The following is a 13171-nucleotide window of genomic DNA, read 5'->3' on the forward strand; positions in this document are numbered from 1 at the left end:
AGCTAAGAAAAATAAGTAAGTATTTGTCTATTATTTACTTCTCTACTGCAACTGAATAAGGGAGGAGGGGAGCGAGGGAGTTACTCCTTCTGTACCCAAGGAGAACTCTGCCCCTTCTGGAATGTTCTCTTGCTATTAATTAAAGAACCATGAATGAGTCATACCCATGAGTTTACAAATGACATAAGTAGATATTCTGAGAACATTCTGACTGAGGAAATGAACATTCATTCAGTCCACAGCAAGATCAAAAGGCAAGAGGATGAAGCATATGCTGTAGGACATTCCAGAAAAGTCTCCAGCCTTGGTCTAAAAAGAACTGGACATGTCCGTTTACTTCCTATGCTCTTGGAATAATCTAAGGAACAAGTGGTGGAGAGTACATAAATTACAAATGAGACATTCAGGAAAAGCTCTGTTGATACGTTGGCAGAGCCTGAATAAACCACAAACAATCCTTATAAACACAGAGAAAAGGGAAACACAAAGTAAAACCAACAACTTTCACCATTACTAACTAAACGATGAAAGGGAAATCTCTAGTTTCTGAGAATTCTTTAGAAAGCCTGGACATATACTAATCTCCAAAGAGTTTCAGTATTTTTCTTCCTTAAAGTCATAGAAAATCCAAAGCTTAGACATATTAAATTCCCTTTTATGAGGCTGCCCACCCCTCAACCCTCTCCCCGCCCAAACAGAGAATCTTGGTCTGGCTTCATTGGCCAGGAAGTTTAAATCACTTTTAGTGTTGAACAAAATGCTCTCCTTCAGCCACGGTCTTCGGTGAGTCTCATGAGGGTCACCTGTAAGATCAGCAAGTACCACACCACCCAAAGTGGTCCTCCTTAGAGCAGAAAACACGGGGGCATGCACGGAATGCTGCCAAGTCTTTTCAGCAGTACTTACTGTCCCACAGAAGGACACTGGGACTTTCTAAAAAGGTATTTCTTTGTTTTGTAAACAAACACATTAGGGTAGAACTCCATTTCTTATTCATACCCTCTATTAACTCTCAAGTTCATTTGGATTATTCTATTTTGGCCATTTTCAAACTTTAAATAGCTTTCTAGGAGCAGCCCACCCCTCTTGGTTTTCTCCAGCCTTTGAAAAGTTATTGCTAGTGCCAAAAGATGAAAAATGATTGTTTATCATTTTATGTGGATGCTTTCCTATTTTAATAGTTTCTTATGCCTCTTTTTAATGGTCCAGAAATAGGACCTAGCATAAACACTTTTTAAAAAGTGGAGAAATATCTTTGGGTTTAATTTCTCTATTAAACAAAACAGCCAGGGTCTTGCCATGATTGTACAGAGTCGTTATTCAGCAGCTGCTGATCCATTTTAATGGCAATACAGGGAAATCTTGACCAATTCGGGGAGGGAAGCTTATGTAGGAACCCGAGAGGACAAAAAATTAGGGAACTTCCCATTTTCCTCCACGGCTGCCAGCTTGTAAACCAACATAATACCTGTCTGTAATGACTGCTGCAAGAGGAGGTTTCCAGTTTCCAGAACGAATAGATTGGTCAACTGTTTTGAAATGGTCCAAATTTCTAGAGTGGACTTGTAAATTAAGCCCCTTTCCCCTCTTCCAGGGTGAGGACAAACTGTATCCTAATTGCTAGTGAAACTGCAGGCACAAACAGGATGCCTGTTTCGCCTCTGCATAAACTCTGGGTTGGAAAAGGACTCATCAATACATTTCCCCAAATCACCGAGTATCTCTTTTGACAAAATCACTGGGCTTTCTGCTGTCTGGTTGAGAGCTGGTGATTGAAAAATAACTTCAATTCCATTATCTAAGAAGCCTAGAGTCTGGACTCAAACCACCAGCTGAGTTCTATTCCCCAGGGTCGTATTTTTGTCCATGATTAAAATAAAATAATTTTAACCCCCTCTATAAAAATAAAGACTACAACACTAAAGTACAATCCATTTATCTGGATGTATGGGGACAAAATAACAACACCCACCTCTAAGAGACATCGAGAGAATCAAAATGAAAAGTAGGGCGTCTGTATAAGCTCCCAGTGGTTCATACTGTTTCTAGGGAGTAGCAACTGTTTCTAGGGAGTCCACAAACCAAGGACAGTTAGGTGGGGAAAATCGATACCTGATAGTGTGAAACTCTTTCTCTGCACATACTCACTGCGTCTCAGCCCCTAGCAGCATTTCTACTTTCTCATTCGCATGGTTACTAAGGACGGTCAAAGTAAAGAGGTGACTGGCAGAGCTCTGTCTTGAATAAAGCATCGTAGAACTGTTCTTTCCTGGAGAAGAATTAAACTCTTCGCTGTCACAAGATTCCACCAATAGCTGATCCCTTAAAGAATAATCATTCACGTTGTAACTTTCTTCACTAGAAGAAAAAGGAAAAAAAAAAAAAAAGGTCAGTTATTCAGTAGACAAGACTGTAAGTTTTCAAAATATATATTTGGGAAAGGTGGCAAGAGGTAAGGTGGGAAAAGAGGGAGAGAGTCATTTTTTAAAAAAAATATGAATTAGAATCTGAACTTTTTCTACTGATTATAATCAATATAAAAGGCTCCCCTCTGCCAAATTAAACTTGCTTGTTACAATTTTTCTGTAATGTACTAAATTATATCTCAGGTATAAAAGCAATGTCAAAAAATTACTAAGCCCTTTAGGTTTCATTTTCACAAACAGATTTCATTTTAAATCATCCTGGAAGTATTATAACCAAGTGACTTGCATGTATTCCTGATGATGCCCAAATAGGTTTACCTCTCTCCCCAGACTTCCACACCTCCACCTGCAAGATGAGGGAGTCCCAAACCTGATTCCGGGTAACAACCCCTCATCCCAGCTTCCAAACAACCATGTGCATGAGGGAAGAAGAAAGACAGAGCTCTGGTCGTTGCTGGCAACACACCAACCCAACACTCTCTCTAACACTCACAGTCTCACCAACCAAATCTGCTTCAGAAACCAGCAGGTCTAATCCCAACATGCCCTCTTGTCCTTGCTTATGCCTGAGACCCCCAGGTACCCAGGGATCCCTCATTCCTCTGGACGCTCATCCCCCCAATGCTACACACATCCCTGACGGGCCCCGCCTCCCTCAGCTCCTTAGTTCCTGAACCCTTTCCACTGTGTCCTCCTCCTCCCTGAATGTGCAGACAGCCACTCTAAAATCTCCCAAATCCTTGGCCTCTTCTCTGAACACTCCTTTTACCTTCTTGCTGGAACAGAAACCCAGCCCTCCCCAAAGCTGCTGCCTCTCCCGTGGGCACTCTGCCAGGAGGAAGGTGTGGGCCTGGTGCTCCACTTGCTTTTCATGGCTGTTTCTAGACCAATGTCCCCCTCTCCTCCCAAAAAGCCCCCGGGTGAAACACATGCCCTCAGTATTTATCTCTAATCACAGCCATCTACAGACCTCTGGACCATCCTCCCTCAAAAGCTAGTTTCTGGCTCACTGTCTCTCGCTGACACTACTTCTTTCTTAATTCTTGATGGTTTCAATTTCCATGTAGTGGATCCACACACATAATATGCAAAATATCTCTCATACACAAAATGAGGTTTATCCAAGCTCACGTGACTTTTATAAAAGTAGGAAGCAGTATAACACACTTTACAAATAAATAAGGTTTTATTTTTTAAAAGTCACTTTTACTAAAAGCATTTTTGGCAGAGCAGAAAAAATAAAAAACAAAATCTCACTAACTATCGAAATCAAAAAATAAGATAAACTGGGGCTTCCTTGTTACTGTTCTTTCATAGCAACCCCTAGTTACTTTTTTGCTCCAATTCACTAGTTAGAAAAGATGCACCATTTGCCTAGGTATCATAGGTAATTTCCAGAGAAATAAAAATCAGAGAAATATTATGCTATCAAGTCATTATTCAAATGATTCAAATTCCAAAAAGTCTTCAGCATAATATGATTTCACCTATTAGGCAGTCTCAACAGAATTCAAGACCAAGAGTTCACAGAAAACCAACATAAACTAATATGAATAAACTAGTTAAGTCTTCTGCTCTCTCTTAAATTTCAGAGTTGTTATTTTCCCCAGTGTTTGCCTAAATAAAAATAACATAAGCTAGCATGTTTCGTGGATGCTTTGATATTTGTCTTTGGGGGCAATTAGCGATAGAAGACATAAGATAAATTCTTAAAATGTTTTCTAATTGTTCTCTTAACGATGACAACTACAATGTCACTAATTAAGAGCTGGGGTGGCCGTTGGTCCCAGTTTACGCCTGCTGTCATCTCCAATGTCCAGTGTGGATGGTAACTGCTGCCACCCTACTCATAGCTTAGTGAGTTCACCTTCAAGGTATCAGTTCCAACGTATCTGTACATGTTTATGATTGAAAATGCCTGAACAGGGAACTCTGGCTGCTGCTTCCAATTCTGGATCCAAAATAGAATGCAGAAAACATGTTTGCCTGTTTTTTTGTTTTTTTGTTTTTTTAAAGTGATTCAAAATCAGTCATCCAATGTCATTATTTTATCTAGGTTTGTAAACTTCTTCATTCTGTAATAAATAATATGTGATTACAACTTCTTCACTACTCCTTTAGTGAATTTAATATAAAAAAATTAATGCCATTTTAACAGTAGTGAAGTAAGTTGATTATTATTCATCCTGTCAGCTACATTCAAATCCAATGGAACAAAAACTGAAAAGTGGCTCACACATGCTAGCTCGCTTGTGTGTCTCTGCTCTCTCCCTCTCTCTCACACTGCCTCCCCCACGCACTTAATCTCATGAAGTAAAGGTCCAAAATAATGAGTATTTCCTCCTCTCTGTATCTGTTAAATACTGAATGAAATTCAGTCCCCTAATGTGACATACAGTGTTAACTACAGCCAGCACCTACTATCTCTCTCATCCTAATACTAAAGGGTAACACTGGGTTAAAATATGTGCTTGAGCAGGAGGAGGAGAGAATCTACAGCCAGATTTATAGCCCTACTTCCCTCCTCTGCTTAATCACCTATGTCCAATAAGTGTAAAGCAGGCTAAGTTGGATTGAGAAAGAAACCCCTTTCCTGAGGGAAGTTGATGCTAATCAGACTTCCCCATGTTTGTCTCTACCATTTACCAAACATATGGTTTACATGGTCTCTGAAACAATTTGGATCATGTAATTAGGAAGTTAAACTGCTCAGAAAAAATCAAATGGAAAAACCACCTTTCCTTGCAGGGAGAAGTTTATATGAAGACTTCCTTTGATTGTCTGATATGTGCTCCAAGTTTACCAGCTGCTCATCAAAACCGTCTGTTTTGTGCAGACAGCGGCTCCTATCAGGTGCAGAATGGAGTCTATATAAGTCTGTTGCTCTGGGGTGTAAACAGTGATAGATCTCCCTACTGAAACTCACTTAAAGTCCTAGTTAGTCTCTGTTGAGATTTCTTTCTTTTCTTTTCTTTCTTTCTTTTCTTTTTAACAAAATAAAGAGCTATTAGTAGAGAGCAGGATATGATGGTAAATACATATCTCAACTGTTTTTCTCTCTGGAAGGCATTCTTTGTCAAAGCTCAGGCAGTGTGTGGTTTTACTAGAAGTAACATTTAGTAAACGTAAGAATAATCTCCGAGAAAGGCACCATTCACACTGTATATCATTTTTCTACCTGTGTTGTTCTCTATGATTATGCTTACATAACACTTTAAATTTCTGGTGCATAAATTTCTATAAAGGTTGGAATTTTTAATAATGGACATATATTTATTACTTTTAAGCCAGGAAAAAACATTTTTTAACTGCAAACAACATACATACAATTTTAAAATACCAAAAACAACATAAATACATATGCAGTATGAGTGCAAGAATGAAAGGTATCAGCTTTGGCATAGCAGTTACTCTGGAAAGGAGGAGGAGGAAGAAGGGATGAAGGGAGAGGGACTTTAGGCATATTTGAAGTATTTTATATATTTTTTGTTTAAAAAAAAAAAAGATCTAACACTAACATGGCAAAAGTTAGTATCTGTTAAATCTGAACTATAGTATATTATTACACCAGGATATTTCCTTGCTTAGTGTCTGGTAATTTTCTGTAGGTTTGAAATATCTCACAACTAAAAGTTAAATACAAATTTTTAAATAATAAACGCATATGGATATTCTCACAAGCACTGGGGACTACAGTTTAGCAGGCCAAGACCTTGATCTTGGGACTTGCCCTTATGAAGCTTTTTACTGCAAAGGAGAAGCTAAGCCTATTCAAAATTGTGCCTGAGAGTCTCTCCCAGAGAACCTCTTTTGTTGCTCAAATGTGGCCTGTCTCGCTAAGCCAACTCAGCAGGTGAACTCACTGCCTTTCCCACTATGTGGGGCATGACTCCCAGGGGTGTACATCTCCCTGATAATGTGGATCATGACTCCTGGGGATGAGCCTGGATCCTGCCTTGTGGTATTGAGGAAGCCTTCTGGACCAAAACAGGGAAGAGAAACAAAACAAAAGTTTCAGTGACGGAGAGATTTCAAACAGAGTCAAGAGGTCATTCTGGAGGTAACTCTTACGCATGATATAGATATCCCTTTTTAGTTTTTAGTGTATTAGAATAGCCAGAAGGAAACACCTGAAACTGTTGAACTGCAATCAAGTATCCCTGATTCCTGAAGATGATCATATAACTAGACAGCTTATATGGTGTGACTGTGTGATTGTGAAAACCTTATGGCCCACATATCCTTTATCCAGGGTACAGACAGATGAGTAGAAAAATGGGGACAAAAAGTAAACGAATTACAGGGGGGAGGAGGGGTATGGGATATTTTGGGTGTTCTTTTTACTTTTACTTTTATTCTTATTTTTATTTTTTGGAGTAATGAAAATGTTCAAAAAGTGATTGTGGTGGTGAATGCACAACTCTATGATGGTATGGTGAACAACTGTTTGACAGTTTGGATGATTATATGGTATGTGAATATATTTCAATAAAACTAAAAAAAAATAAAAAAATGCATATGGATCACTCTGGGTGTCAGTGGATGTCTAAGGTATGGCTCAAGTGACTGCTGGGTGACTGAATGCCTTTTCTGCCTCACATTAAATAACTGATTATTTGCAGATTATATCATTGACTGAAAAATACTACAAACTGAAAGTTAATTCAATAAAGTGGTTGGGTAAAAAATTAATAACTTTCCTATATACAGATGACACCTAGGTAGAAAATAAAATGGAAGAAGTCTACTAGCCACAAAACTCCTAAATATTTAATCCTAAATATTGGGATTAAATTTAACAAGTTTCTTTTACATGAAGACAACTTTATAATATTTCAAAGAGATAGAGGAGAAGGCCTGAGTTAACGGATAGGAAAGTCTGACATTACAAAGGCATCAATTCTTCCTAAATTAATATACAATTTTAACACAATCTCAGTGAAAATACCAACAGGATTTGATTTTTTTTTTTTTTTTTTTTTTTTTTTTTGGAGAAGAGGCAGCAGCAAGATTTGAGCTGATTGTAAAACTTATATGGAAAAATAAACACGTGAGAACAGGCAGAAAGATTGTGAAAAAGAATGAGAATGAACTAGCCCTATGACATATCAAAACATATTGTAAAGCTGCAGTAATTTGAAGGTTGGGTGTATATATATATAACAATATACATAATATATATAACAATAACGATGGATTCACAAAAGACAAGAACACATCTGGGAATTGAGTGCATGATAGCAGTGGCATTTCAAATCTGTGGGTGAACTGATGGGGTTAGTCAACAAATAATACTGGAACATTTGGAGAAACATCTGACTAAAAAAAGTTGGATCCCAACCTCATTCCATATACCAGGCTATTTCTTTGGTCCCAAGATCTTGGAAGGTAAGGGTCATGAAGAGTCTGCATTGTGATCACAGGGGGTACTTTTAAAAATGCTAATACTTTAGGGAGTATTCCCTGATTAGTAAACATCTTGGGTACTTAATAAGGATGAACAGGAATGGGACATAGGCTATTTGACTGAGATGGACTCAGAAGGGTGAAAGGGTGATGGGAGAGGCAAGTGGAGGGGTTAGAGAGTGGAGGTCAGACTTCCCAGAATCCACTGCTCCAAGGCCCTGGCTTCTGTGCCATGTGGAGTCCGTTCACACACCGCTTTGGTGTTCTGAAATTCTCTCATGTATAGGCAAAAACCTGACAGGCTAGAAATCCTACCAGTACTCCCAATTCTTCCTTTTGTAGAAGGGTTAAATCAAATTTAAAAGACAAGACATTATCAAGATTTATCCAAAACAAAACAATTTTCTGCTTAGATCTTCAAGATGTCATTTTTTTAACCTATTCAGTAGCTCCCTTTCCACAGACTTCGTTTTAAACATTCATGCAACTTCCCTGACCTGAAGACACCTTGACTTGCATCTGCTGGCTCCAAGGCAAATATCTCATGAGCTAGCAGCTGCCTGTGCTTTCCTCAGACCCTCTGCTTATACATCAGTGAAACTGCCTCGGAAGGTCATCGTGGGCCAACACCCCAACTAATCCAAAGGCCTGGATTTCACCATTATTCTTCTTGACATCTCTAAAGATTTGATGAAGTTGATCCCCTGTGACATCCTGAAACTCTATCTTCTAGGGGTTTCTGTGACATTTCTAAGTCATCCATCTTTGGGACCATTTCTCTGCTAGACCCTCTTGCTGTTCACTCAGTGATTTAACTGTTCCCCCAGAAGTGCTGATTCACAGGAGGTCACCCGACTTTGGAAGATCAAAGGAGAGTCCCCATACTTTCCTCCCAGATATAGATGAGAACTCTTCCTCTGCAGATTTCAACTTGATTTTCCTTCTCAATCTGAAAACATAATTTGTAAATCCCTTCAATTTATCTTGTGTTTAACTGGAATAAAAATACCTAGTTAAACATTTCTGGGATGGAAGACATCAGACTATGCTTAAATTTATTTCAGGTTATGGTTGAAATGCTTTTTTGCTTGACTGAAGTTGATTTCACTTTTAAAGCTTGGTTTAGAATTATACAAACAAGTTTTTACTGGAATTAGATACAATTTTCAAGTAATGAACCACAACACAGCAGGTAAGAGCAGAATCTTAACTTGGATAAGATCCCAACTGCACCACTCATGTGCTTTGTGACCTTGAGCAAATTACTGATCCTCTCTGTGCTTCAGTTTTCTCATGTATAAAATGGGGATGAGAATAATACCACCCTTGTGATTGTTTTGAGAACTAAATGAGATAATATAATACATTTATAATCTCACTGTGTGTTAAGCCCTTACAATGATGCCTGACTCACAATAAATGTCCAAGAAATGTTAGCTATTATTTCTTATTTTTCTGACATAACATCATATATTTAAATGGCCTGACATTTTGTTAAAAGACTGATAATTACAGGTGCTTTGCACATGGGCAACAGGACTAAGTATTACTACATCTGAATACCGATATCAAGAAATTCTTAATCTGCCAAATGCTCTGACCAGCGAGAACAAGGTATGGTATTTATCCAGAAATTGATTTCAAACAGCCTTACTTGTTCAGTTGCTCAAAATAATTCTAAAGACTAACAAACATGCCACACACTTCCTACTTCATTGTCAAGAATATAACAAAGAGTGGAGATGAGGGCTACGTTCGTTGCTAAGATAAGGATATGCTGTGATTCACTGTCACCAAAAAGGATGGCCAGTGACCCACTCAACAGGACCAGAAACCCAGTCCCTGTGACCACGGACCGCCAGCCCCACACCTCCGTGGACTGCCTGTGGGCTGCCCTGAACTCTGTACCTGACAAAGAGGAGATGGGCAGGTCTAACAGGCTGTTAGCACCTCATTGAAGCTTTCTTCCCAGTATAACCAGAACTAATCAAATTCTGAAGAGAAATGGGTGGCTTTTTAAGCTGGTAACACGGTCACTCAAATTACTGAAACAATCCTCATACTTCAATTCAGGTTCACTTCCACTGAATCCCTTGAATGAAATGGAAAAATAAACTTAACTCACTTTTCTCAGCCAGAGTGTTAACAGTGCCTCCTAATCAGTTTGTGAGGGATGTTGTAAAGATTGCTGCTACAAAAGTTTACACATGGTTCATACCAATTTAAAAGAATAAAAGCAGATCAATGGTTTCCCTCACTTACTGGCCACCTGACATATGTTCTTGATAGGGAGAGAAATGCATGGAATTAAACACAACTAATCTTAAACCGCTCTTATGTTGGAGACCCTAATTCCAGGTCTGCCCCAGAGTATGCCACAACCTTCAGCTGCATAGCAATAGCAAAAGATTTCAAACCTTTTTTTTAAAACCAATAAAACAGTCTAGGAGCAGAGGGCAATGACCTGATTTGTGGCAAGATCAGCAATCCCACAAACAGCATGTATTGACTACTTACCATGGACTATTCACCGTGGTAAGTGCTTTATACACATTATTTCAAGTAATTTTCACAGAAACCCCATGAAGATAGTTTTATTATCTCCAGTTTACAGATGAGAACACTGAGGTCTGAGAGGTTAAGAGTAACCTGCCCAAGGTCACATGGCAGGGATTAGAACCCAGATCTGACTCCAGACATCAAAACCTGCCTCTCTGTAGCCACAGTTTCAACCAATAATGATGTCTATGTTTCTGACCAAGAAAACAAACTTTGCTTACTACTCATAACATTGGAGGAATCAAGAGTGTTTGGGGCATGAAGACCAAAGAGGATGAGGAAAAAGGAAATGTGGCTCTCCTTTTTCTCCTATCCCGTCTCACCATTTGAACTTAGAACCCAATGCCACAAGGGTCAGAAATAACCAAAGTGTATCCTCCAGGAATAAAAGTTTTTGAATCAGACAGTCTTACTGCCTTTCTTTTATCCAAGATACCTTTAATTTCCAGAAGGAGTTTATCCTGCAGAGGAAGGCAAATAACAGCAGGTCATTTCAGGTTTCTATAATGGGAAAGAGCATTCCAACAGCAAAACTCAAAACAGGACCAAACCCGGAGATAATCCTTTCCCAGGAGCCTGCTTGGCTTTAAGCCAGTGGGCATTCAAACTACTTGGGAAAACACAAGTGTTAACCTAAATCCCTGAACTTATGATAATGATTTGGTAATACTTGATGACAGAAAATCATTTCTATAAATCCTAGGACTTGTAATATGTCACAGGGCTTAAGCTATGCCAATATACACAATATTTAGGGCATCAGCAACTAGGAATCAGGCAAGCTACTGTGTTAAATTTCTGCAGGAAGGAAATGTTATGAAAAGGAAACCATCTTCCCCTACACTCTGATGCCAGATTAGCTAAAGGTAGAGGAAAGCTTGCAAACAGTTTGGTAGTGGTTCTAGTTTTCTCAAACAAACAGTAAAACTATAAAAAAGACCCACATACCAAAATTTTACTTTGGAAAGCGGACTGTCAAAACAAAGAAGGTATAGGTTTCTAGGCTACATTTTCCAGTGACATTATAAGATGGGGGGAAAGCTGAAAATATCTTTGAAAAATGAAATAAAAAAGTCATTAACATAATGTTTCTCAACATGTATCCTTTTTACCACCTACAAAAGAATTATTTAAGGTAATGGTTAATGTTTCTGATTCCAATGCCCCAGGCAATATATGCTGAATAAGAATCTCTTAGGTTGGAGCCCAGATACCTGACTTTTTAATTCCAAATGACTGAACATTAAAATTGTAGAAATAACCTTCTAGCATATAATGTTACCAGAGAAGCCTATGTGAAAACAAAATAGGCAGTTGTCAGCTAATATCCATAAAAGATCCAATCTATGAATAGATATCAATATAGAAAAAAATTATTAAATAGTAGGCATTTAAAATTTAAATTGCTTCTAACAAGCGTTAAAAGATGACATCCAAGAAACAGGAAATATGGAAAACAAATTTCACAGGTAGCTATATTTCTCTCTAAAAATTTGTTTTAATTCACAAAAATTTTCTGAACTCATTTATTCACATTTTCCCTAATTTCCTAAGAAAAAGGAGTTTTTCTTTTACAGAAAACTTCAAGCTAGATAAGATAATGTGTAAATCATTTGACCTGAATAAAAAGTAATTAACTTCCCAAACCCCTTGTAGTGGGTTAAATTATGCTACCACTTAAAGTATGTTCAAGTCCTAACGTTGGTACCTGTGGATGTGACCTTAGGAAGTAGGGTCTCTGCTGATGTAACTGACTTAAGGATCTTGACATGACATCATTTTAGATTTAGTGTGGGTCCAAAGCCAATGACTGGTGTCCTTATAAGAGAAAAGACAGGGAGATTTGAGACACAAGAGACAGGCAGAGAAGAGGGCTATGTGAAGATGGAGGCAGAGCCTGGAGCTAGAACTCCAAGGACTGTCGGCAGCCACCAGGAGAGAGACAAGGAAAGGATTCTCCCTCAGAGTGCAGAAGGGACCAATCATGCCAACACCTTGACTTCAGACTTCTGGCTTCCAGAACTGTGAGAGAATAAATTGTTGTCGTTTAAAGCCAAAAAAAAAAAAAATGGAATGAACATAGAGAAATGTTAAGAGCAGGTGCTGGAGTCGGAGAGACTCAAATTAGAATCCCGGCTGTGCTGAGACCCTGAAAAAAGATACTTTCTCTCTGTTGCCTCAGTTTCCTCATCAGTAAAATGGAGATAGTACTAGTACCTAGCTCATGGGTTGGGGTTTGATAATTCAATGATAAGCTCTGAGCACAGTGAATGCTACACTGTGCGTGTGCAATAAAACGGGCTCTGACCATCATTACTCTCACTACTGATCTAACTGTAAGAAATGCCTGAAAACATGAGAAGGTTACTATTATGGCAGAAGGCCAAGGAAAAGAATGAAGGAAACAAAAAAGTTTTCTTTTTTTTCTTGTTGCAGATAACTAGACTCGGTTTCAGCATTCTTCTGGTATGACGGCTAACCCCAGACCAGGCTCATCTACATGTGAGCGCTAAAGGTGCTGACAGGCACATTTCAGCTGGGAGGTGCAAACAGGCACCAAGCAAAGATATATCACAGAAACCACAACTGGATGACTAGCACCAACCAAAAGGAAGTGGGTTCTATAATGCTATCACCTCTGTCTCCTTTAAAACTAATGACCCCACCCCCTTTATCCTGGAGGGAAGATGTTTATCAGTACATCTAAAGAGCTCTTCCTGTTGACCTGCAGGTTAATAGGTATGTTCTGTGGAAAGAGGGGTTTTCTTGGCTGGCACTAT

At 38.7% G+C, this 13171-nt stretch overlaps 1 protein-coding gene across 2 annotated transcripts in view; it reads right to left on the reverse strand.

Moving 5' to 3' along the window:
* ARHGEF26 (Rho guanine nucleotide exchange factor 26) overlaps positions 1-13171 on the reverse strand; it is a 125328-nt gene that overhangs the window by 14892 nt on the left and 97265 nt on the right. For both annotated transcript variants that reach the window (XM_037842203.1, XM_037842194.1), the window contains one exon: positions 2149-2358. In XM_037842203.1, the coding sequence (XP_037698131.1) occupies positions 2149-2358 (210 nt within the window). The remainder of the gene's footprint in view (positions 1-2148; positions 2359-13171) is intronic.

This window comes from Choloepus didactylus, chromosome 1, assembly GCF_015220235.1.
Source record: "Choloepus didactylus isolate mChoDid1 chromosome 1, mChoDid1.pri, whole genome shotgun sequence".
Taxonomy (NCBI): domain Eukaryota; kingdom Metazoa; phylum Chordata; class Mammalia; order Pilosa; family Megalonychidae; genus Choloepus; species Choloepus didactylus.